The sequence below is a fragment of the Triturus cristatus genome, chromosome 10 (assembly GCF_964204655.1).
Source record: "Triturus cristatus chromosome 10, aTriCri1.1, whole genome shotgun sequence".
Lineage (NCBI taxonomy): Eukaryota > Metazoa > Chordata > Amphibia > Caudata > Salamandridae > Triturus > Triturus cristatus.
In genome coordinates, this window is record NC_140593.1 from 901,988,664 (window position 1) to 902,013,662 (window position 24,999).

Below are 24,999 nucleotides of genomic sequence, written 5' to 3' on the forward strand. Positions count from 1 at the left end.
TTTGATGTCTGCTAAATAGTTTAGTCCTTCTGTGTGCTGCACTGTCTATATGGTTATCAGCAATAAATAAAAAAAATAAATGATACTGCACAATCTTCTTCTAGGACTTTGACAATATATGTGCAGCAAAGTAACATATGTTATACAAGTCCCTAAGACTTGCGCGGCAGGGTGTTAAAGAGGGCATAATGTGTCCGACTGCAACCCTGGCTATGGTGACGGGGAGGGCTGGTCAGAAAGGGGAGGGGAGGACATGGATGGGTGTGATCGAATGGGGGAGACGGAGACAGAGAAGGATGCAGGGATAGGAGGGGTTCATTGAGAAGGGGCGGGGAGGAGGAGGAAGTGAGCCGGGACTCCGCCTCCTTGCGAGCTTGTGGTAGCAGGCAGCAGCCATTAGCAGGGGAAGCTGCATGGTGCCCCGGAAAGTCAACCAAGAACCTGAGATCCCTGTCCCCAGGAGGGAAGAGAGCCCCTGCGGCTTCCCACTGCGCTGGTGGGCAAGAGGGGATAGGGCCCCAGGACGAGGACACATCCGATTCCAGGTAAGAAAGAGTCACCGGAGGCAGGACATGAAGTGAGCAACAGTGTATACCAAAGGGTCAGCTGCCCCGGCCACATTAACGCAAACCATGTTGCCCCAGTGGGTCTGCGCACGCAATCGTAAATATTTACATTTGAGAGGTCGTGAATCCATGTGATGGCGAGTGTAATAAATGTGGAAATTTTTTCCTCGCTCTTAAGGCACTTGCAGCCCTCCCCCAGGACTTTCTGGGTACAGTTGTAGGAGAATTGACTGGGCTACAGGGTAGTTGTTAATTTGTAGGGACCCTCTTCTAGTTGTTTGTGGACTTAACTTCTGTCATCGCGTAGTTGAAAGATTTCGAAGGCCGGGTGCATGTGGCAACAGCGAGGGGTTGTGTTGGGGTACCATGTGGAGGGTGAGTTGACTCATCCTGGGACAGCAGAGGCAGCCCACAGTAGATCACACTCGGGGGGGCATAACTCGGGTATTGGTGTTAAGTGGGGGCTGGGGATTCAATGGTTGGAGATCCGTTTCGGATAGCGTGGGATGTTTGGGGGTGTTCTCTTAAGTTACGTGAGAGCTCTTGCGGACTGTAAAGCCTCGCGGGGGTGGGGGTTCTCACACTTCTGTTTAGACCCGGCTGCCTTCGATGCGGTAAGAGTCCCCACTAAATCGCCAGGGTTGGGGCCAGGAGAGGCGGTGATAAACTAGTGGCTTCCGTATCACCCAGGCATAGGCCCAGTCCCCGGCGCCCGCGTTGGCTTTGGCCCGCCCCCGAGCGCAGGCCGGCGGATGAGGAGGCGCTGGGGGCGGGGTATGGCGCCCGCCAAGCCAAGGCGCGCAGGCCCGGGCCGCGGTCCTTGGTGCAGAGCAGGGTTTGTGTGCAGGCGCAGTACCGTCTACCCGAGACCCTCCTACTGTGATCATTTTATTCGCACAGTACCGGATTTAAGGTTGAGTTGAACCTGCAAATTCGGTGTTGTGTAATAGGCATGTTGACTAGAGCTCGTCCAGCCCCGAATACACAACGCGTGTCATCCTCCCCGGGTATAGGAAGATCTTTCAGCCCCCGGGGTGAAAAAGGTCACACTTTATCTGAGCAGCGTGTCAGAAATAACCAGGGGAGATTGTGCTGCTGTGGATTAAGCGAGTAAGTGGGTTGTAAGGAGGACAGAGGTAAGCTATGAGTTGTACAGAGGAAGAATCAAGCAGTAAAGTGGAAAGTAAATATAAACAAGCATTCGCAAAGCAATAGGTCTTGCATTACTAATAGTTTAAGGTATTGGCCTTGCAAATAATAATGCAAGGTCATTTGCTCATACTTTAAGTAATGCGAGACTTATTGCATTGCAAATGCATGCGTAGTGAGCCAGGAACCAGCATTGTATGTCTCAGTGCAGTACCGCTGCTCTTGGGGGTCCCGAGTGAGCAAGGCACCAGCACTGCATGTCTCGGTGCAGTACCTCAAGTTGCTTCTAGAGGTCCCTAGTGAGCAAGGCGCCCGCACTGCATGTGTAGGGGCAGTACCGCAAACTGCTCCTAGAGGTCCCTAGTGAGGAAGGCACAAGCATTACGGACCTCTTTTGGTCACATATGGCACTGCACCCTGCAGAAGATATGGTAAATCGACCTTGCCCATAATGCATTGCATGCAAGACAGTACTACGAGTACATTCAAATAGCTATGTCCCTATGTACAATTAGTAGCTTAGAAATGTGACAAAAGAATTATTACATTAATTTTGGATTTGGTTGTACTCTGTGTGGAGCTGATGAAGGGAAATTTATAGACTGTCTCATATAAATGTGAGATGTTCTAGTGAGTGAAGTAACCACTGCCAGCCTACCTTAGGACCAAGTGTATGTCTTGCCTGAAGACTTTAAAGAAAATAGTTCCTTGTGACTGTAATTAAAACCTAGTGAGTAACAGCCCATGTAACAGGTGGTCCTCATGGAAGGTTACAAGAATTGACAAGGCGGTACTAAAGCCTATTGACCAATGAAAAGCCATAATTTACAAAGGACAGGAGCCAATGAAAAAAATGGGTGAAAAAGTAGGCGGAGCTTTATGCCCATTTCCTGAATACATCATGTCTCGAAGAGACCGCGTGAGCGCTGCCTAGGGGAGACGTAAAAAGGAGTCAAAAACGAAAGTAACCTATAACAAGAGTACAAGGAATAAAGGGTATGTAACAGAAGTAGAAGAAAAAAAATGGAAGCATGACTCCCAGGGAAGTGTCAATAAGAGAGGGATACCAATAATTCACAAACAAAGGCTTTTGTGTAGTGAAAGTAGTACCAATCCCCGCTAACAAGTGGGATGGCAACAACAGTGCAAGCTTCAATCCTAGCATAAGCAGCACTATATTTCGTACATGCCTGCACCTCCAATCCTGTTACACATCTCAAGTTGCAGAGTTACAAGTTTCCGGTATCCTCAGACATCTTTTAATTCTAATTTTTCGACCTTAAAGTAGGTAAACAATATGTCAAGGCTGTGGGAAGAGCAAAGAGAAATATTAGAGTGCCGGTGGATAGTTGTTACCAAGGCTACTATAAATCCACAACAATGTAGCATTTCATGTCTAACTATGAATATACTATACTTGTCAATTATTGCTGCACATTTTATATATTTTAACTAAAACTTGTTTCATGCCTATGAGCCACATTGTTCCAGAAGAATACTAGGTAAGATACCGTACCAAGATTTGTACAAATAAAATTATTTCCAGCCAAATGAGTGGTGTGTACTGTATCAGGAATTATTAGCATCAATTACTGAAAAAGCCATACAAAAGGTAATAAGTTAAACTAATGAGGACAGCTGGCGTGACAACATAACAGCATTAATTGTAAAGAAAAATATAAATTGGGGGTCCAAATGATTTGGTCATCTAATTAAAGTAATTGTGACCGGCCGCTTTCCTGCAACTTGGAAATGAGTGATGATTAAGCCTATTTAAAAAAAAAAAAAAAGTTGATCCCAGTGAGCTAAAAAAGTATAGCTTATTAAGACTATTGGATGTAGGCTCAAAAATATACGCAAAGCTAATACTCCAGTGCTTGAAAGACAGGATAGATCAAAATAACCTGGAGCCAGTGGAACAAAGAGGTTTTTTAATGAGGGTCACTTGACAGTAGACTACTGCTTTAGACTGTAGGCCATGGCCCAGAAGGCAATGGACACCCGGAAGGCTCATTTTGCTGCTTTGTAGGTTTCCAATCTGCCTTTGATCTAGCAAATTGCTCCACGCTGTGGGACAAACTAAGAAGCATGTGAAAACTGAGTTGACTTTTAGTGGTTTTGAAGGAACTATGGTAAGGGAACTGGGCAAAAGTAGTTGTAGATAAAAATGGTGATCTGCTGCCCTGAGGCGCCAGGACGCCTCAGGGCAGCAGTGCGCTTTACAAAACACATACATTTACATTTTACAAAATTCCAATAGAGACCGGTATAAGACAGGGATGTGTACTAACTCCAACTTTGGTTGCGTACTCTAAAATGTCTGGGGAGATCTGCAAGATATAGAGAAAACAGACTCTCCAAAGAAGGGAGGGCGGCATATTCCATGTTTATTATACTTGTATGACCTGGTTATTATGGATCTAGTACAAATTGTGTTACGGGGGAAACTTCAAGCCTCCTCTTGGTATTGTTAGAGGAACAGCCTAGCAATAAATCTTTGAATAACTAAAACCTTGGTATTTGGTAAAACGTGAGACCACTTTACCTAGGTAATTGGGGAAATTAAGGTGGAAAAGGTAATTACCTATGAATACTTAGGAATTACCTTTTGATAAGTTAAATTAAAAGTTGCATTTAGACTTCATAGAAACCTGAGGCCTGACTACGGTAGGGGGTCTTAAAAAATTAAAAGGGACTGTGGTGACCCTCATTTGAACCCATATCAGCTGCATAGAGAGGCATGGTTCCTCCCCAAATTTTGTATGGAGTCAAGGTTTTAAGTTTAGAAGTCAAGTAGGGTTGGAAAAAGCCAGAAGGTAAATACCTAAAAAAAGAACTTTTAGGCTTAGTCTTCCTACCCCCGTTGTATCAAAGTATTGGCCACAAACCATTAGGTGCTGATAAACCAAAAGGGTCTACCCTGTGTATGACTGAGATTTGTCAGAGGGAACTGAACTGGGTTGGATTGGGCCCGAAGGTCAAGGGGTCGACTGGAGAAACAGGCCGTTATTTTAAAATAATAGATTTCAAATTGGGGGCTACTGTCAGTTTGTCAAGACAGTGTAAATATTACATATTGATTACATTGACCAAGGCTATTGTATACATCAGGAAACAAAAGCCTTAAGTACTTAAATGTTCAGTATAGTGCAATATGGTGATAATTAATCCCTTTGCAGCCGGAGAGACGCTCTTAGGCCAGACGTGTGGGTTAGATTGAGAGAAGGAGGATGATCATAGAAGAGTGTTAATCGTTTATAGAAGGGCCATGACTTTAGGTCCATCAGCGACATGAGTTTTAAAAATGGCACAAAGTGTTTGGGACAGCCTCTAAAAGATGGTTCCACTTATGGTCGTCAGTCATCCTTTGGCCTTTTGGTTACTTGGTGAAAAATGACAATTGTGATTTGATCTGCCTCGCTCTAGAATCTTGGGGAGTTGTAAGAAACAAGACGGGGTGTCTGAATAGTTTTTTTTTTTTTTAACTTTGTGTCTTCTCACTTTATCCAGGTAGGCGGAGCTGAATTGGTATCATGCAGTGATAAGTAGCCCCCATCGACACTTGCCCAAGTCGACGCCGTCTGTTAAACAGGTGATGTTTTTGAGGAACCCAAACCATGTCGGCTGAAAGCCTACCCAACTGTAGGAGGATTAACACTCGATCAGCTTCTCGTCAGGTGGCAGAAACTCCACCTGCCATGGATTCTGACAGTTCTTACTCTGTTTACTCACCTAGCTCACCGAGTGATAGTTCTTCCTCCTTAAGTCCTACAAAAAAAGGGAGCAACAAGCCTGATGTGTTGCCACAAAAGGGTAGAGGGTCTGCAGATGGTGCCTGTCCTGTGCAAAATGGGAAGCCTCCCACAGAAAATGGAGCATCCGCTGGTCAGAATGGAAAGTCTGATGTGAATAATGTGGAGACTGCTAGGAAGAATGACGAGTCTGTTGCACAGGGTACTGAAACTACTGTGCAAGAGAGTGGGTCGTCTGTGAAGGATAAGGAGTCTGCCACCCCTGTTTCTCACGAAAGTGAGTGTGCTACACAGGATAATGGGTCTGCTGCACAGGATAAAAAAAACCAAAAGCAAGATCAGTCCGCCACACAGAGTAGCCGTTTAGCTGTGCAGCTCGTCTTGACAAAACCACTTCCTTCCATCTCCCCTGCCACCTCTCAAGGTCAAGATTCAAGCAGCTTTTGCGGAGGTCCTTACAGGAGAAGGAAAGCCAATTTTTCAAATGAGGAAACAGAGACTCTGGTGAAAAATGTAGTGAAGCATTTCAGTGCTCTCTACGGCGTGGAAGCCTGGAGAACTGAATCAACGCGTAGGAACCAACGGAGGAGTCAGCTGTGGAATCAGATCCAGCGTCATGTCAATGACCTCGGATATACACCCCGGTCAATTGATGATCTCAAGCACAAGTGGAGGGACATTCGGCTGGATGTGAAGAGAAAGGTTACTACCAAAAGGTCCTCCTCATCAATGTTTAACACCCGCCTCACGCCCATGGAAAAACTGGTTGCTTCGACAATTGGACAGTCCCACCTTGATGGGGAAACTGATGGCATCTACCACGAACCAGGTTAGTGAACAAAGCAAACGTGGATATTTTGATTGACATTTGGAATTTTTTTGGGGGGGGGGGGGGGGGGGGGGGAGGATTTTCATTTCAGTAGGGTGCAAGTTGTGGAGTCCTAAAATAAAATGTATCCAGAATTCATCATTTACTACGGGTCGCACAATGCTAACCATAGGCATCGGTTTATATATATATTTTTAAATATTCACCAGTGGAAAGGAATGCTGCCAAATACCATTAGAATGGTTATCATTTCAGAAAGGTTCATGTAATCAACTGTATTATGTGGTGGGGTGGATCTAGTCCCTATGTCAAGTGTAAACGTCAGGTCTCATACACTTGGGTGCATCATTCGAAATTGAAACCATACACAAGACCGAAAGAAAATTGGCATAAAATCTTCGAAAACTGATGCACAGTTTATTCTATGATGTGATCTGGTTTGTCCTTTGGCAACCCATAGCATGTTCAGATGAGATAACTGGTGGCGGGCGATGTAAGTAGAAATCGTAAGTATAAGAGTACTGTCTCTTTTGGGGGTCAGTCTGAAGCTCTACATCTAACAAACCAGTGGAAGGAGGGGAGATGAGGAAAAGCTGAAGTTTCAGAGACTCCTTCATTGTCATTGAGGGTGGTTGAGAGCCCTGGGTTGTGTTTTAACAGACTTGGTGTTTCCTGGTGATGTTCAGCACCTTGGAGTGAATATAAATTGGGAGCCGTGGAGGAGAGTGAAAGTGGGGTTCTGTCCGAAAAAATCTATACTCTGTTTTAAGGTTTTTCTTTTATTTCTTTAATCCTGTGATTACCTATGAGCAACTTTCCTGCTAAACTATTATCACTTTTATTGGGTTCCTCTAAAATATGCACTCTACTGAGGGATACAAAATTGCTTATCTGAATTAGTCTTGATTCGACTATGTCTTGGGCAAGCTAGAATTTTATTTTATAGGGCCTTTAGTAGCTTGGACTCGTGACTTAATATTCTCCAGCTGCCTGGTATTTGGTCTATCGTCTTTTTGTCCCTCACTCTGGGCGTTGTGGTGTTCAGTTTAATGATGTGTTCAAGGCAGACAAATGTGGTCAGATGAAAAGCAGCTGTCACCCTCTCAGTTTCTGGATTGATGCTCACTACTTTACCCTCCTGCCACATTGTGGGATTAAATGATCTGGCCGAGGTAGTTGGGAGCTGGCACACTGTTTGTTTTGGTAGCAAGGGATGCAGGTTAGGCACTCATCACTAGTAGGCGGGACTACAGCAATGCTCTCCCCTCAGGAATCTCTTAACAACTCCTACACAGACTCCAGACCATTCAGAACGTGGCTGCAAGAATCATGGGTCGACCTCCCATGACACACCCACATCACATCTCACCGGAAGGAGTTTCACTGGCTCCCTGTTCACAAGCACAGTCAGTCCAAATTCCTCATGCACACATACAAAGCCTTATGCAACACTGGGCCAGCATACCTCAACAGCCGAAAATCTTTTTACCAGCTTGCTTGACACCTACGCTCTGCTTCACTTTCACTCGCACACATCCCTCTGCGTCCAAAAAACCAGAGGAGGAGGTTTCTCATTCTCCTACACCTCACCCAAGACCTGGAATGACCTTCCTCAACACATCAGACCTCCCTCCTCACTTCTCCAGGCCTGCAAGAGGCTGAAGACCTGGTTCTTTGAATAACACTGAGGGACCACTCAACAACACGCCCTCAAGCACCGGGCTGCCCTCACAGGTGATTAGTGCTCTAAGCAAGCCAACATAACATAAATTTGGCATCAACATATTTTTGAATTTATTCAGCATATCGGTATTGATTTTATTAGAGAAATACAAAGTAATGCATAATCCGCATCTCATGCAACTACTATACTTTCCTTTTCTACATTCTGTCCTAGATAACTAGTTATACAGTACATCCAAAAGTATACATTAAAGAGCACATCAACCCATTTCTAAGCTTTGGTGAGTCTGCTCTATAGGTTTATTCTGACAGTTCAACCAGAGAGGATGTGATGACATTGTACAATCACTGGTAATATTGTGATATTCACGTTGTGTTGTTTGCAGATTATGGAAGTGACCCTCACTTATTGATTGATGAGGTTGGGGTAAACCCAGATGTATAAATTATATATTTTGATTGATACATTCCCAACATTTAGAACAGGTTGTTTGGGAGAGTCTAATGATGTGTCCCCCTTGTCTATTCGGTGTACATCCTAGCCCGTACAGTAAATGTGTTCAAGGTGACAGGTCAGTTTAAACAGAATAATGTCCCTGACATAGAGGGATGTAGTCCCTCTGCCCTTTCTGCGCATTGACCCTTGATTCAAATTTTTCGATGTCACCAACTTTATTATGCCCTTCCCCCGAGTGGAAATATCATGGGCTCTAGAGGATCGCCAGAGCTTTGCAATCACTCGTTTGGCCAAAGCAGTACTAAGTCTATGAAATTGCAGATTGTTTGATGCGGGACGTGCCAGTAATCCAAGCAAGTACTCCTGTGGCATGCATAAGTTATGTCTTTGCTGTGCAATTCCACTCCACATGGAAAATGCCAGCTTCATCGCTACTACATCTAGACCTTGAGTTTGAGACAGTGGAGTACATCCAGGGACGTTAGTGATGTGTAATTCAGATCAAGCAGAACGATTAATCTGATGGCCCTATATACTTAAGCGAGTAATTTGTTTTGTTGCCACCTAATATCAGCAGTGCTTGGGTAGGTGGCTCAGCCGATTTGCATTCCAAAGATAACTCCTCTGCTCTAATCAATGAGGTGCTCATCATAAATTGACCTATGGGCAAGTTCAGGTCCTGTCATAATTGTGCAAATTTTAGTAGTTGGTTGTTTGCACACTGGTCCGCGCCACATCATATGCCTACTGATAGCACCACAGTGACATGTCGGGTGCATATGGCTTCTTTTTTTTTGATTCTCATAAGGTACCTATCCCAACAGTGCCTAGCTACCCATAATAACCTAGAGCTAGTAGGTTTTAGTTTCCTGCTCCCCAATACTATCTTTGATTTAGATTCCTTACCTAGCGATCTTTTTATATATTTCGCCTCAGTGTATCCACCATCATGTACTCACCTAACTCCCTTTGTAACTATACAGCCAAACAATGTGATTTAAACAAACCCCCTGTTAGTTATTAAGAATTGCAGTTTGGTAGGTGTAACTCTGCACCTGTCACCACTTTATTTTTGGTGAATAAACATGTAATTGAGATGCTGGAAGACGGGTGGGGAAATAGTAATGGGTATGTTGACGGATCTATCAAGTTTTTATATGTACAATCTAGGGAATATCATTTTGGTCAAAGTGATCCTGCTCATTACTCAGGTCGGCAAACACTACCAAAATAGAATGAATCTGCTTATCCTATTAAGGGCTTTGTTGATATTGCTACTGACATTGTCGTCTTTCTCGTGATGAATTTAGAAACCTAGATATCTGAAGGGGCAGTTCCCACAGTTAGTGTTGTTTCTCTCATCCGTGACTATGTCGAAAACCCTCTGGCATGCAAGTGGAAGACATTTGATATGTTCTTATTGACTAAATTGGCTTCACTTGTGCAGTAGTGTATTTAACCTTGTTCCCACATCTTGTATGTACAACCATGCATAACTGAACAAACGGGAATTACATGGAACCTCATTCAATTGTATGGCCAAACCAAATAGGAAAGATGCCAACCATGGCGTGTACCCCCTCATCACTGGCCAGGAATTACCTACAACCCCACCCATCCTAACTTTTGCTAGGGGGTCTTTATGTAACAGTTGCATCCAAGCCAAGATCTCCGAGCCGAAACCTGTGCAATGTAGTGTCGGAAACTGATAATCCCATCCAATTGTTTCAAAATATTTTTTTCACTATCGACCGAGGCAATCATACTTGTTACTCCACTGGTCCCTTACCTAATATTTTTCAACAGCCAGCAGATTTTGAGGGAGGAACTGCTTCTCTGCACAAAACCATTTTGGCTATGTGCATAGGAAGTAGCTGAACCATCATCAGTTTCAAGGCTAGAATTTTGCGTAATATTTTGCAGTCCAAATTAATCAGTCTGGGCGTGCAGTATGATTTTACTTCTTTTGGGTCACAGCAAGGTTTATGTTAACTACAACCATGAGTTATCTAGTGGTTTGGGGTAGCATTCACCCGTCTTTAGCAGTTGTGTTCTTTGGAGCAAAAATATTCCTAAAGTTGGTGTAAAATTCTTTTGAGAGACTGTTATTGCCCAGTCCCGTCCCCCGAGCCAACGGCTTCTTGGCTCCTTTAGTTGTATGCCGAACAAGGCATTTAGTTCTCCTTTCACTTCTGGGTCCCACTCCTAACACAGTGACGCAGTAAGTTATGGTTCACAAAGTATGATTGGGACTACATAAGAGCATAATAATCAGCAAAATGCAGCATTGATCTCTAATTGTAAGCAAACCCACGTCCCGTTTGCCAACCGCACTTTAGCAACTGGAGAATGATGTGTGCAGTAGAGCCAGTCTACCCAATAGATGAGCAGTTTTATCACCTTCAGTGTTGCTTAGTAATGTGTATTTGATAGTCAAACACCCCAAGAGTATCTAGTAATTGAGTGTGTTGTTTTCTTTGCTCTTTAGGGTAGACACCAGCTTGCAATTTGTCACTGGCGTTTTTTTCTCCAGTTTTTATTGTATTTATTAAATTCCTATTTACTTACATTTGGAGCCCCCTCAGTGTTTATGGAAAACCATCTTATCACTGCTTTATATACTTTTCATTCCACATGCACATCACCCCTAGACCATTCTCCAGAAAATAAGCACCCCTAACTCTCTTGGCCTCCCTTTCAATACCGCATAATTGCAGCCTGCATTGCCTCTTTAGGGAAAAGTCCAGGGTTTGCTCTAGTTCAGACCCATCAGTGAACGGATTCCATCTGCCAAAACACCACAAAAAAATAGCTTAGACTCGAGTGCAGTTAATCCATCGGTCACAGTTCGCAATCAGAGGGCATGGTCAAAGTTGTGATGTTTACAAACAGTTGCTGTTACGACATTTCAAAATCGGGCCATCTTCCTGTCCGTTAAGGCTAGTGGGTTGCAAAAGTTTATTCTAAAAATTGGGTTGTGGTTCTGAAAAGTTTTTGAAGCACTGATTTAGAAGGTAGTGGGTATACGGATATAGATAACTTCCCTGGAGGTGATTTGCAGTCCCAGAGTCCTCATTTAGTTACAACAAATTCTCATCAATTCGTGGATTTTTATTGTGCACCATAACAAATTGTTGATTTGATTTTGGTGTTAATAACTCTCAATACAAGCTTGTTGTCATTAGCATATGGGGTAGGCTGAATGGTGGTTTATCGGTACATTTGAGATGTAGCTCAGGTGATTACCGCATTACGCATGAATTAAAAACGTTTTGGCAGTTTGGGTAAAGTTTGTTACAAATTCATTTGATCAATGTTTATATTTCTCAGAAGCCCAAAATAGGAAGAAACTCGTAATTATTCTAGAAGATGTTGAAACCATTTTAAGTGTAATTCCTAATTCTAAGATTGTGGTGAAAGGTGACTTTAACAATAATGTATTCCAACAAGGGCACAAAGCCACCCAGGGGATAGTATAGACTAACAATTATCGGTCCCGGATCCAACCAATGATGCAAAAAAGTTCAGCTGTCAGGGTTGTCTGGTTAGTTCAACCTTAATTCACTTCGGGCATCATCATATAAGTGGCTGACATTTGAAAGATCAACCCCCAAACCCAACTTTTAAATTGACAGGTAAAGAATCGGTCATTGCTTTTACAACATTTTTGAATATCAACTATTTTGACATTTTAAGATAATGCCTAAACTCAAAAGTGACCTTAACACGTTGCCTTAAGAATCAGACCTTCGGAATTCAAAGCAGTTAGGCAAGGAAGATTTGATGGTGAGAACAGGGAAAAGAATAGTTTGGAATCACAGGCGTAATCAGTTTCAAGATAAAATTTGGGCTCACCATTTTTATGAGCTTCCTGTCAACTAAGAAAACCCAATTGGGGGTGAGGTTTAGAAGTGATATAGTTCTCCCACTGTTCTTCACACCTAATTTTTCAACTTTCTAGCCAGAGCACCTTTAATAAATACCTCTAAGGGGAAATTCAAAAGCGCAGAGGAGCACAAAATTAAGCTACAAAAGACATATTGTACATAAAAGAATTAACACAGCTGTCAAAGGTAGAAGGGGAATCTACATACTATACCTGGCATAAAAAAATTGAAACCCAAGCTAAGAACCAAAACTCGTTACATTAGAAGAAAAAAAAAAAAAAGAACAAGAACATAAATGGGGAGAATTAGATATTGCAATATTTACGAAAAATAATCAGGATTTTTGGTTCATCTTTATTATTGGTACCAAAACACATGAAGCTGGGTGTGATTATCATGACCAGGGGGCAGAGCATCTGACAGCATTATATTGGGTGTTACAATCAGATACGACGTTTAAGGCAGTCACAGAAGACTGGTCACAATTTAGAACCAGTCACGTAGACTTTGTTAAACGTAGTAAAAATTGCAAAACTTCACATGCACTTGGTCCTAATGGGCTCCCTGTTGCTCTAATGAAGCTTAATCCAGTAAAGCCTGATTCTAACTCGACTGCTCAACATGGTTACACTGTCCGGCCTTTTGTTACCTTCAGGGAAAGGATCAATTGTGTATCCTAGCTACAAGCGAGGCCCAAATATCCTCCTAGTAGTTACTGCCTCATTGTATTGTTGGATGCAGACAGGAAACTATTTGCTAAACTCCTTTTATCTCACCTGCACTATTGGTTGGATAATCAAACAGATTAACTTTCCACCAGTCAGGCTTCCACCCTAAATGCAGTACAATAGACCATATCATAGCTTTAACTATGTTCGGGCACAACGCCCTACCCAGAATATCAACCCTTTTGCCTGTTTCGTAGACTTTTTAACAGCCTTTGATAGGGTGAATTGAATCAGGCTGTAAAGAAGCTTCAGGAGTGGGGTTTCCCCCCGGTCTTTTACACCTGATAGAACTCCATAGCAATACCTAAGTTAGAGTGAAGCTGGCAGACGCAGTGCCTACACACAACTGTGTAAAACAAGGATGCTTTTTAGCCCTGTTCCATTTTAAGGGGTTGCCTAGCGTGGCAGCACATGCGCTGCTCGCTTGGCGAGGTTTTTTGTTAGGTCTCGCCTAGCGTGGCAGCGCATGCTCTGCTCGCTCGGCGAGATTTATTGTTCAAGAGGACTTTCAGAAGAGGGCTTGAAGCACTGCCCCTCATTTCCATTGGCTGGCGTCACCGTTTATGCTAAACGGTGGCCTGTCATTTGAAATGAGGGTTTTGGGTTCACGCCCTTTCGCCTCCTATCCGGACTCGGTGGTCTGCTTTGCTGCTGTCGCAAAGCACTTTCCTATCTTTATGGGGCCATGTGTTTCTAATTAGAAGCACATGACCCCATAAAGACAAGAGATCCCCATGCTCCGGCTGCAGCGCGGTCCGCTTACACTTTCGGGACCGCGCTTGTTTTATTAGGGGGGTGGTTATAGTGTAGGACTAAGGCATTCCAGGCTCAGCTGAGAGGAGGAATGCACGTTTGAAGAGTCCCTGGCCTTTGAAGTGCTTTTCCATACAAGGAATCGGCAGTGACAGGGCAGACCTTCATTCCTGAGAGGCATGGATTTCCAGCCCAGAGGATATCCGTGCCACTCGTCACTGCTTTTGAGGTAACTTCAAGGAGACTCGTTATAGTTCTTTCAGTCTAATCATTTCAGAACGGAAGCATTTTCAATGTTATATACAAGGAAACCGTAGTTGTTGCTGATTTATATTACACAAACAACAACCATTGGCAAAGCCAATAGCCCTGACTTGCTGTAGGTGTAATGTTACTTGCTTTAACAGTATTATATATCTGTATGCAATGACAGAAGCAGCAAAATACAAGTTGTCGTACATGACCACCAGCAAGGCTCGGTTTAATGGCGCTGTGCGTCTTAATCTCCACGTCGGTCTAGCTGCAGGGGTTGACTGGCGTTACAACCAGAACTGTGGAATTTGAGACCCATGATTGATAGGAGTTTGCGCTATATAAAACTGCAATAAACGCTACTCCATCATGGTTTAACATTTGTTTTCATTTTGTTGGTTGGCCTGCTGGGGTTGTCTTCCATCCTGTCTAATCTTGCTTTTAGTAGCATGCGCAGAGCTCTGGGCCTCTGTGTGAACTGACCTGCACCAAAACTGACTCCGTGTCGCTGTTAGTTGTCCTAGTCCCCCACAGATGCAGGGGCACATCCGGCTTGGGCATGCTTTTACTGCCAGAGTTGTGTGTGCTGCGTGATCACGAGAGCGTTAGGAGCTGTGGTCCCTGCTGGGTTCCATCCTTCTATAGGTGAGAGCCAGGGCTTTAAGTGGGCCGGATCCAGCCGGTGCTCTGCACTGGCAGTTCTATAAAGCAGTTGCCAAACCGGGTCTCTATCGGGCTCTCCATTTTTGCACTCGGGGTGAAAAAAAAATCTTACCTCTGCAGCAGTGCCACTCATCACTGCTTTTGAGGTAACTTCAAGGAAACTCGTTATAGTTCTTTCAGTCTCATAATTTCAGAATGGAAGCATTTTCAGTGTTATATACAAGGAAGCCGTAGTTGTTGCTGATTAATCTTACACAAACAACAACCATTGGCAAAGCCAATAGCCCTGATTGTTGTAGGTGTAATGTTACTTGCTTTATCAGCATTACTATTTGTATGCAATAACAAAAGCAGCAAAATACAAGTTGTCGTACACGACCACCAGCAAGGCTCCGTTTAATGGTGCTGTGCGTCTTAATCTTCATGTCTGTATAGCTGCAGGGTTGACTGTAGCGTTTCTACCAGAACTGCAGAATTTGGAATTCGAGAACCATGATTGAATCTCGGCGTGCTCAAAATCCTGTGGTTCTGGGCACATCACTTCTCCCCGTGCCTCCAAACATGAATGTGATCTTGTGTAATTTAACCGGTGCCCATGCACAGTGATCCAATATCTGCGTTCCATCAGTGCTTTGTGCTGCACTGTAATGGCATTCTTGTAAAAAAAATAAAAAAAAAGAAAACAAACATCTCTGGTGCAAAAATCTTTCACAACAGGGCACATATTTTGACAGATTATTTTCCCCTTCTTACTACCATACTCCCGTCGGTGCACTGTAGTCACCAGCAAGCCACTTTCGTCCTCATGAGAAGGAATGACGGCAGCCTTTTCACCAACTCTCTGAGGAATACGGTTGGGTTTGGCAGGTATCTGTCAGAACCCTACAAGTCTTACCGTAGTCTTGCGAGGTGATCTCGCAGAGGTGACATGGACATCCACCACCGTCTCCACCTTACCCTAGTAGAGGCTCAACACTAACCAGGATAAAGATGGGACTGGGGGAAGATGCCAGGAGGACAAAGGATGTGTTGTGGGAAACCGGGAGGGTGACCTCTCTGTTCCCAATGACCCTTGAGAAACACCACCTGGAAGGGGAGAGCAGGGAAGAAATATCACTAGTGAGTCATGCACACCCCATCATTCTTACATCCATATTAACACAGACAGATTAGCATAATCACCTTGTGTAAGGTATCGGGGAAACCACAAGCAAGGTCAGCAGGTCATCAAGTAAGAGTGCAAGTAAAACGAGCGCTCCTGCGCGTGGTACTTAGAATTAAACACAAGCGCTCCTGCGCGTCGAAAACCCAGTAACAAACTGTTGGAAACAGCCCACTCCCACTCCGCAGGGTGGTGGTGGACCTTCCCGAAACAATGGGGTAGCTTGGCTCGAGTGGTCAGGAATCAGGCACCGTGCTAAGCGTACAATATACCCATACAATAACCATGCGTGCATCCGTTCCAAAAACGACTCTACACCGTAAAAATTATGAAAATATGTTTCTTTATCTTTTTCTCTTAGTTGCTGATTGGGAAAATAAATAACAATCACAATATACAAATTCTTAAATAGAGCAGGTCAAATAAATATTTGCTGTTCGCTGAAATAAATAGGGGTGATCATAAATAACAGGACATAAATACAAGTGCAATATATACAGACAATTAAATACTTTGAGGTAATAAATACTGTACCAATAAATACTGTACCAATAAATACTGTACACCAACAAGTCCTGTGGACCTATAAATACAGTGCAGCAATAAATAGATAAGAACTTAATAAATACAGTATCCCCAATAAATAATTAAAAGTATACAGCAACACTCATGAATCAGATGACACTTCAATTCTGAAGGGCTGATTTGGCCCAGGCACAGCTTGTAGGGTTGTGGTAGGCTTGAGGGGTACTACTCCCTGGCTGAGGCAAAGGCTGAGGCCTAAACTGAGGTAGATCAAAAGGGGGGGGAAATTCCAATGCCCTGGCTTCCCTCTCCACACAACCTCTCTAGGTTAGTCCCAGTTCACCCCAGGCACAGTCAAGTGGGTTTCAGCACCTCCCTAGCCCCTTAGAGTAGTCTCTCAGGTCTCCACAGGGCCTTAGGCGCCCTCTACTCCACTTACTGCCCTTTTCTGATGTTCCGACGCCGCTGGAGTCGTGTCGACGCCGTGAGGCGGTTCCGGTTCGGTCTCGGCGGCCTCGGCACAATGTCAGTTCGTTGACGACGCCGGCAGGCGGTTCCGGTCCGATGTCGGTGGCCTCGGTTCGATCTCGACCTCCGATTCGACGGCGTCGGGCAGTCTCTTCACGAAGTCGACTTCGGGCGGCTCCGGTCCGATGGCGCTCTCGGCTCCGATGACGTCGGCCGGCCTGGCCTCGCTGTCGACTTCCGGCGACTCCGGGGTGCGATCCTCACCCCCGACCTCCGGTGTTCCTCCTCACAGGTTCCGGGCGACTCCGGAGTGCGATCCTCACTCCCGACCTCCGGTGCTCCTCTACCTCGGTCTCCGACGACTCCGGAGGGCGGACTTCACTCCTCCGATGACGCCGCTCGCTCGACCTCGGTTCACTTCCTTCTCGACCCTTGGTATTCCTCTCGACCTCCGCCGGCGCCCTCTTACGACCTCAGGCGGCTCCGGGTACGACGTCTGCTACCTCAGTCAGCGCCGCTTCTCCACCTCGGGCTCCAGGTCTTCGGCTACTCGACGCCAGGCTCCAGGGAAACCAGTTCTCAGGTCAGAATCTTGCTGCTTTCTTGGTTCTAAGGCCTGTTCCTGCTGTCCAGGTCCTTAGGATGGTTTTCTTCTGACTTCTTCCCACACAGGGCTATAGGCTGGGATCCATCAGTAGGGACAAGTATCAAGGGTGGGTTTATGGACCCCACTCCAGGCACAAGTTTCCACCCCTGCTGCTTCACTCCTTCCTCCTTCACTGTTGTGCTCCTCTCTCTTCACCAGTCAGGTGCCAACTGCCAGCTCCAACTGCCAACTGCCTCTCTTATCCTCCCAACATTCTAAACGGTTTCCAACTGTCACACAGTTCTGGAATCTCCTGGAAGGTTCTGGAAGGTGCTGGTAGGTTCCAGTGGATGCTGGTGATGTCACAGGAGGCCACCATTTTGTGCTTCAGGCCCTCAGACAGAAGTTTCAGGGGTAGCTAAAATGGCCCCCTGAATCTGTAGCAACACGAAAAAGTCTGGTGGTTCCCAAAAAGGAAAAATTCAAACAGGGTTTGAGGCAAAAGTGGGACAAAATAAATAATGATGAGGAGGGACCACCCAAAGGGCTGACAGGTCTAACACGCGTCCCCCCCAGCTGAAAGTGGGGAGAGCTACCCAACCCCTTGGGAGTTCTCATCACTAAGGCGGAAATACCTTGAGAGACCGTCTGCATTGGCGTGGTCCACTCCAGGCCGATGTTCCACCTGAAAGTCCATCCCCTGTAGGGAAATAGACCACCTCAACAACTTGGGATTCTCCCCCTTCATTTGCATCAGCCAACGAAGGGGTCTGTGGTCGGTCTGAACCAGGAAGTGCGAGCCAAACAGGTATGGCCGCAACTTCTTCAGAGCCCATACCACTGCAAAGGCTTCACGCTCTATTGCACTCCACTTCTGTTCCCTGGGAAGTAGTCTCCTGGATAGGAAGACCACGGGTTGATCCAGACCCTCTTCGTTGAGTTGCGATAACACTGCCCCAATGCCATGTTCTGATGCATCTGTCTGGACAATGAACTTCTTGGAAAAGTCTGGGGCCCGTAAGACCGGGGCCTCGCACATGGCTTTCTTCAATTTCTCAAAGGCTTGCTGACAAGCCTCCGTCCAGACTACCCGTCGAGGTTGTTTCTTGGACGTAAGCTCCGTGAGAGGGGCTACGATGGTACCGTACCCCTTCACGAAGCGGCGATAGTATCCCGTGAGGCCCAAAAATGCTCGGACCTCAGTCTGTGTCTTGGGGGGTTCCCAGGCCATGATGGCCTCGATCTTCGCCTGGAGGGGTTGCACCGTTCCCCTACCCACCAAGTGTCCAAGGTACACTACCGACCCCTGCCCGATCTGGCACTTGCTGGCCTTGATCGTCAATCCAGCTTGTCTCAGGGCCTGGAGAACGGCTTGCAGGTGATGCAAGTGATCCTCCCAGCTGTTACTGAAGACGGCTATGTCATCCAGATAAGCAGCAGAGAAACTCTCCATTCCGGTGAGGATCTGGTTTACCAGGCGCTGAAACGTGGCAGGTGCGTTCTTGAGCCCAAAGGGCATCACACAGAACTGGTAGTGGCCATTGGGCGTGGAGAAGGCTGACCTTTCCCTTGCTCCATTAGTCAAAGAGATCTGCCAGTACCCTGAAGTAAGGTCAAAGGTACTTAGATATTGGGCAGCTCCCAGCCGGTCAATTAATTCATCCGCCCTAGGGATCGGATGAGCATCAGTCCTTGTCACTGAATTCAGTCCCCGATAGTCCACACAGAACCTCAGTTCTGGTTGGGCACCCGGTGGTGCAGCTTTCGGTACTAACACCACCGGACTGGACCAGGGGCTGCTAGAAGGTTCAATCACTCCTAGCTCCAGCATCTTAGTGACTTCACTATGAATGCTGGCCTTCACCTTGTCTGACATCCGGTAGATCTTGGACTTCACAGGTGGGCTGTCTCCTGTGTCCACGTCATGGACGCACAGGTGAGTCCTACCCGGGACAAGGGAGAACAACGAAGAGTACTGCCCCAGGGCCTGGCGACAGTCCTCCTGCTGTTCAGGAGTTAGAGATGGGGAGAGAATCACTCCCTCCACCGACCCATCCTTTTCTTGAGACGCAAACAGATCAGGGAGAGGCTCGCTTTCCACGTCCTCTCCTCCGTCAGTCACCATCATCAAGATGACTTCGGGCCTCTCGTGGTGGGGTTTGAGGCGGTTGGCATGCAGCACCCGCAGGGGCTGACGAGGGGTCTTCAGGTCCACCAAGTAGGTAGCCTTACCCTTCTTCTCCAACACCTCAAAGGGTCCTGACCAGCGATCCTGAAGGGCACTAAGCTCTCCTGGTTCGATCACCCACACCTTCTGGCCAGGCTCCAACTCCACCGGGTGAGCGTTGTGGTCATACCACGCCTTCATCACTGCTTGGCTGGCTTCCAAGTTGTCAGAAGCTTGCTTCCACAACTTAGCCATTTGGCTCCGGAAGGCCAGCATGTAGCTCACCACATCCTGGGGGAGCTTTCTGGGAGTTCTTTCCCATCCGTCTCTCACCAGGTTGAGAGGTCCACGTACAGGGTGCCCATACAGAAGCTCGAAGGGGCTGAAGCCCACTCCCTTCTGTGGCACTTCCCTGTAGGAAAAAAGTAAACAGGGTAGGAGGACGTCCCATTTCCTCCGCAGGCTTTCAGGCAGACTTCTGATCATGCCTTTCAAGGTTTTATTAAACCTCTCCACCAGACCATTGGTCTGGGGGTGGTAAGGAGTTGTGAACCGGTAGGTCACTCCACACTCCTTCCACATTGCCCGCATATATGCTGACATGAAGTTGGTCCCCCTGTCGGACACAACTTCCTTGGGAAAACCCACTCGGGTAAAGATCCCCATCAGGGCCCTAGCCACAACAGGTGCTGTTATGGTCCTCAGAGGTATTGCCTCTGGGTACCGTGTGGCATGATCCACCAGAACCAGGATAAACCTGTGACCAGCTGTAGTCGGTGGATCTAATGGACCCACAATGTCGATGCCCACCCTTTCAAAGGGGGTGCTAACGACAGGAAGTGGTTCCAGGGGAGCTTTCAGCTTCACCCCTGTTTTCCCACTGGCTTGGCAAGACACACATGTCCGGCAGTAGGTATCGGACGACACTTTCATCTGAGGCCAATAAAAGTGTGGGACAAGACGGGCGAAGGTCTTGTCTTGCCCCAGGTGTCCTGCCAATGGTATCTCGTGAGCCAACTCTAAAAGGAAGGCTCGATAACGTTGAGGGACTACCAAGGCTCGTGACGATCCATGTAGGGGTGCCTTGGGTTCACTGTAGAGGAGGCCATCCTCCCAGTAAACACTGTAGTTCCCTTCAACGTTCCCTGCTGCCTGGGCTTCGGCCTGTCGCCTCAGCCCCTCAAGGGTAGGGCACTCCCTCTGGCCCTGGCAGAATTCCTCCCTGGACGGGCCTCCCTCCACGTGCCACTCGGCCGGGATGGGTAAGTCCTCCAGGTTGGTAACGTCCCCCTCCGCAGACTCCTGGTCCACCACCTCCGGTGGCCTATCCGTCCTACGGGGTGGAGACGCCGAGGCAGGCTCCTCCTGTCCTCGGTTCTTCCCTTGACTGGCAGCTGGCTGGGCCTTTGTTCCAGGCTCCAGCCGGAATGAACTCCCTCTTCGGGTAGTCACGGACCTTGTGCTAACACAGGCCCAGTCAGGTGTACCCAGCATCTCGGTGTGAGTCCGGTATTCCACCTCCTTCCAAGCGTTGTGCTCCATGTCATTGCCCAGCAGACAATCGACTGGCACGGCAGGGCTTACGGCAACTCGAAGTGAACCTGCAACCCCCCCCCATTCAAAGGGAACCTCGGCCACTGGATAGTGACCGGTTCTGCCGTCAGCCATCGCGGCTGGGTGGAGTACATCGGGAATGACCTGCTCTGGAGACACCAGTTGGCTACGTACCATAGTCATACTGGCTCCTGTGTCTCTCAGAGCCTCCCCTCTTTGGCCGTTGATGGTGATCCATTGCCCATACTTTGCGGTATTTGCGGGCACCTGGATCTTAGGAACCATCTCCCGTTCTCCCAGGGACACTAAAGTGACTCCCGCCCACTCCCTTCCCTTAGTTAAGGGCATCTCCTCCCCGAGCACTACACTAGCTACTCCGGGGGGCTTTCCTCCAGTGGGAGGGGGTGAGCGTTTCTGACACTTCGGATCTCCTTTATAGTGTCCAACGCCACCGCACTCGTAGCAATGGACAACCCTTGGCTGCTGACTCTGGCCAGGATTAGGGTTTCTGGGTGGGTTAGCCCTAGGGGTGAATCCTGTTCCCTTCCCTTGGAAGTTATTTTGGGGGCCTTTGGAGAACTCCTTTTTCTTTTCCCCTCCTTCTTTCTTCTGGGGGGCGCCCTGTCCGGCCTTTTGAGTATCCCCTCCAGTCCCCCTTGTGGACACCCGGGTACTAGCCCAAATGTCCGCCTCCTCAGCAAGCTTCCGGGGACTGGTCAGCTTGCTATCCACCAGGTGTTGCCGCAGTTCAGGGAAACATTTCTCGAGTAGGTGTTCCTTCAATACTAGGTCAAACAGCTCCTCGTAGTTCCTTACTTCACTGCCCTGAATCCAACCTTCCAGTGCCTTCTTTGCATAGTCCAGGAAGTCCACCCAATTCTGTGTGCCCAGTTTGTGACTACCCCTGAACTTCTGTCTGTACTTTTCCGGAGTTAGTCCAAACTTTCTGATGAGCGCCAGTTTCATGGTGGGGTAGTGGGTCTGCTCATCCTCCTCGAGGGCCAATAAAGCATCCCTTCCAGCTGGAGGCATGTACTTATACAATCCCCCTCCCCAGTACTTCTCCGGAACCCCATGGGCCCTCAGTGAGACCTCATAGGCCGCTAGCCACTTGGCGATATCGTCGCCCACTCCATAGCTAGCCACTATGTCCTTTGGCAGGTATGGTTTAGATTCCCTGGTGATCTCTTGGGTTTGGCTGCCACCATTAGGAACAGGTTGTGCCCCGATTCTCAAGATCTGAAGATCTATTTCTTTCAGTCGCAATTCATGGGCCATCCTCTGCTCCTCTTTCTCCTTTTCCAGCCTTGCTAAGTCCCATGTGAGCTGTCTCTTCTCCCTCCGGTCCGTTAGCTCCACTTCAGACAAGCCACCGCTAGAGGCACGGCTGCCCCCCCTAGAAAGTGTCCTGGGCCCTGCGGACAGGTTCCCCACCTCAGGTTGGTACATCTCAGCCCCCTCGGGGTCAGGCTCTCCATCCCTGTCTTCTTCCTCAGCCTTGCTTTCCCTGCGTGCCTCCCCCCAAGCCCTTAAGCTGGTTTGAAGTGCACCCTTCTTTGCTCCTGGGGGACAATACACCCCCTCTCGCTGGCAAAACTCCCTGAGTTGGGCCACAGTGTACGTGTCTAGATTTTCAAGAACAAACTCCATCTTGCCCACTCAGGTTAGAGGACAGGTTTTGTGTAGTAACAATGCAGGGGGGTACCTTTAGTAATACCTCCTCCCACCACCAGAGTAAATTTGGAAAAAGCAAAAACCCACAATTAGGAAGGCCGCTTTGAGAAAACTCCCGGTGTAGGCCTATGGACTACCCACAGTTATTGTTGAGTACATGTAGGCACAGCTCTATCCCACCACTGAACACCAATTTATGTTGGAAACAGCCCACTCCCACTCCGCAGGGTGGTGGTGGACCTTCCCGACACAATGGGGTAGCTTGGCTCGAGTGGTCAGGAATCAGGCACCGTGCTAAGCGTACAATATACCCATACAATAACCATGCGTGCATCCGTTCCAAAAACGACTCTACACCGTAAAAATTATGAAAATATGTTTCTTTATCTTTTTCTCTTAGTTGCTGATTGGGAAAATAAATAACAATCACAATATACAAATTCTTAAATAGAGCAGGTCAAATAAATATTTGCTGTTCGCTGAAATAAATAGGGGTGATCATAAATAACAGGACATAAATACAAGTGCAATATATACAGACAATTAAATACTTTGAGGTAATAAATACTGTACCAATAAATACTGTACCAATAAATACTGTACACCAACAAGTCCTGTGGACCTATAAATACAGTGCAGCAATAAATAGATAAGAACTTAATAAATACAGTATCCCCAATAAATAATTAAAAGTATACAGCAACACTCATGAATCAGATGACACTTCAATTCTGAAGGGCTGATTTGGCCCAGGCACAGCTTGTAGGGTTGTGGTAGGCTTGAGGGGTACTACTCCCTGGCTGAGGCAAAGGCTGAGGCCTAAACTGAGGTAGATCAAAAGGGGGGGGAAATTCCAATGCCCTGGCTTCCCTCTCCACACAACCTCTCTAGGTTAGTCCCAGTTCACCCCAGGCACAGTCAAGTGGGTTTCAGCACCTCCCTAGCCCCTTAGAGTAGTCTCTCAGGTCTCCACAGGGCCTTAGGCGCCCTCTACTCCACTTACTGCCCTTTTCTGATGTTCCGACGCCGCTGGAGTCGTGTCGACGCCGTGAGGCGGTTCCGGTTCGGTCTCGGCGGCCTCGGCACAATGTCAGTTCGTTGACGACGCCGGCAGGCGGTTCCGGTCCGATGTCGGTGGCCTCGGTTCGATCTCGACCTCCGATTCGACGGCGTCGGGCAGTCTCTTCACGAAGTCGACTTCGGGCGGCTCCGGTCCGATGGCGCTCTCGGCTCCGATGACGTCGGCCGGCCTGGCCTCGCTGTCGACTTCCGGCGACTCCGGGGTGCGATCCTCACCCCCGACCTCCGGTGTTCCTCCTCACAGGTTCCGGGCGACTCCGGAGTGCGATCCTCACTCCCGACCTCCGGTGCTCCTCTACCTCGGTCTCCGACGACTCCGGAGGGCGGACTTCACTCCTCCGATGACGCCGCTCGCTCGACCTCGGTTCACTTCCTTCTCGACCCTTGGTATTCCTCTCGACCTCCGCCGGCGCCCTCTTACGACCTCAGGCGGCTCCGGGTACGACGTCTGCTACCTCAGTCAGCGCCGCTTCTCCACCTCGGGCTCCAGGTCTTCGGCTACTCGACGCCAGGCTCCAGGGAAACCAGTTCTCAGGTCAGAATCTTGCTGCTTTCTTGGTTCTAAGGCCTGTTCCTGCTGTCCAGGTCCTTAGGATGGTTTTCTTCTGACTTCTTCCCACACAGGGCTATAGGCTGGGATCCATCAGTAGGGACAAGTATCAAGGGTGGGTTTATGGACCCCACTCCAGGCACAAGTTTCCACCCCTGCTGCTTCACTCCTTCCTCCTTCACTGTTGTGCTCCTCTCTCTTCACCAGTCAGGTGCCAACTGCCAGCTCCAACTGCCAACTGCCTCTCTTATCCTCCCAACATTCTAAACGGTTTCCAACTGTCACACAGTTCTGGAATCTCCTGGAAGGTTCTGGAAGGTGCTGGTAGGTTCCAGTGGATGCTGGTGATGTCACAGGAGGCCACCATTTTGTGCTTCAGGCCCTCAGACAGAAGTTTCAGGGGTAGCTAAAATGGCCCCCTGAATCTGTAGCAACACGAAAAAGTCTGGTGGTTCCCAAAAAGGAAAAATTCAAACAGGGTTTGAGGCAAAAGTGGGACAAAATAAATAATGAT

At 47.4% G+C, this 24,999-nt stretch overlaps 1 protein-coding gene across 1 annotated transcript in view; it reads left to right on the forward strand.

The window, feature by feature from the left end:
- The first annotated feature begins 360 nt into the window (after positions 1 to 360).
- The window catches only part of LOC146796211 (uncharacterized), an 83,296-nt gene continuing 58,657 nt past the window's right edge, over positions 361 to 24,999 (forward strand). The window contains exons 1-2 of the mRNA XM_085628711.1: positions 361 to 545; positions 5,226 to 6,296. Coding sequence (XP_085484837.1) covers positions 5,333 to 6,296 — 964 coding nt within the window. The 5' untranslated portion in view covers positions 361 to 545; positions 5,226 to 5,332. The remainder of the gene's footprint in view (positions 546 to 5,225; positions 6,297 to 24,999) is intronic.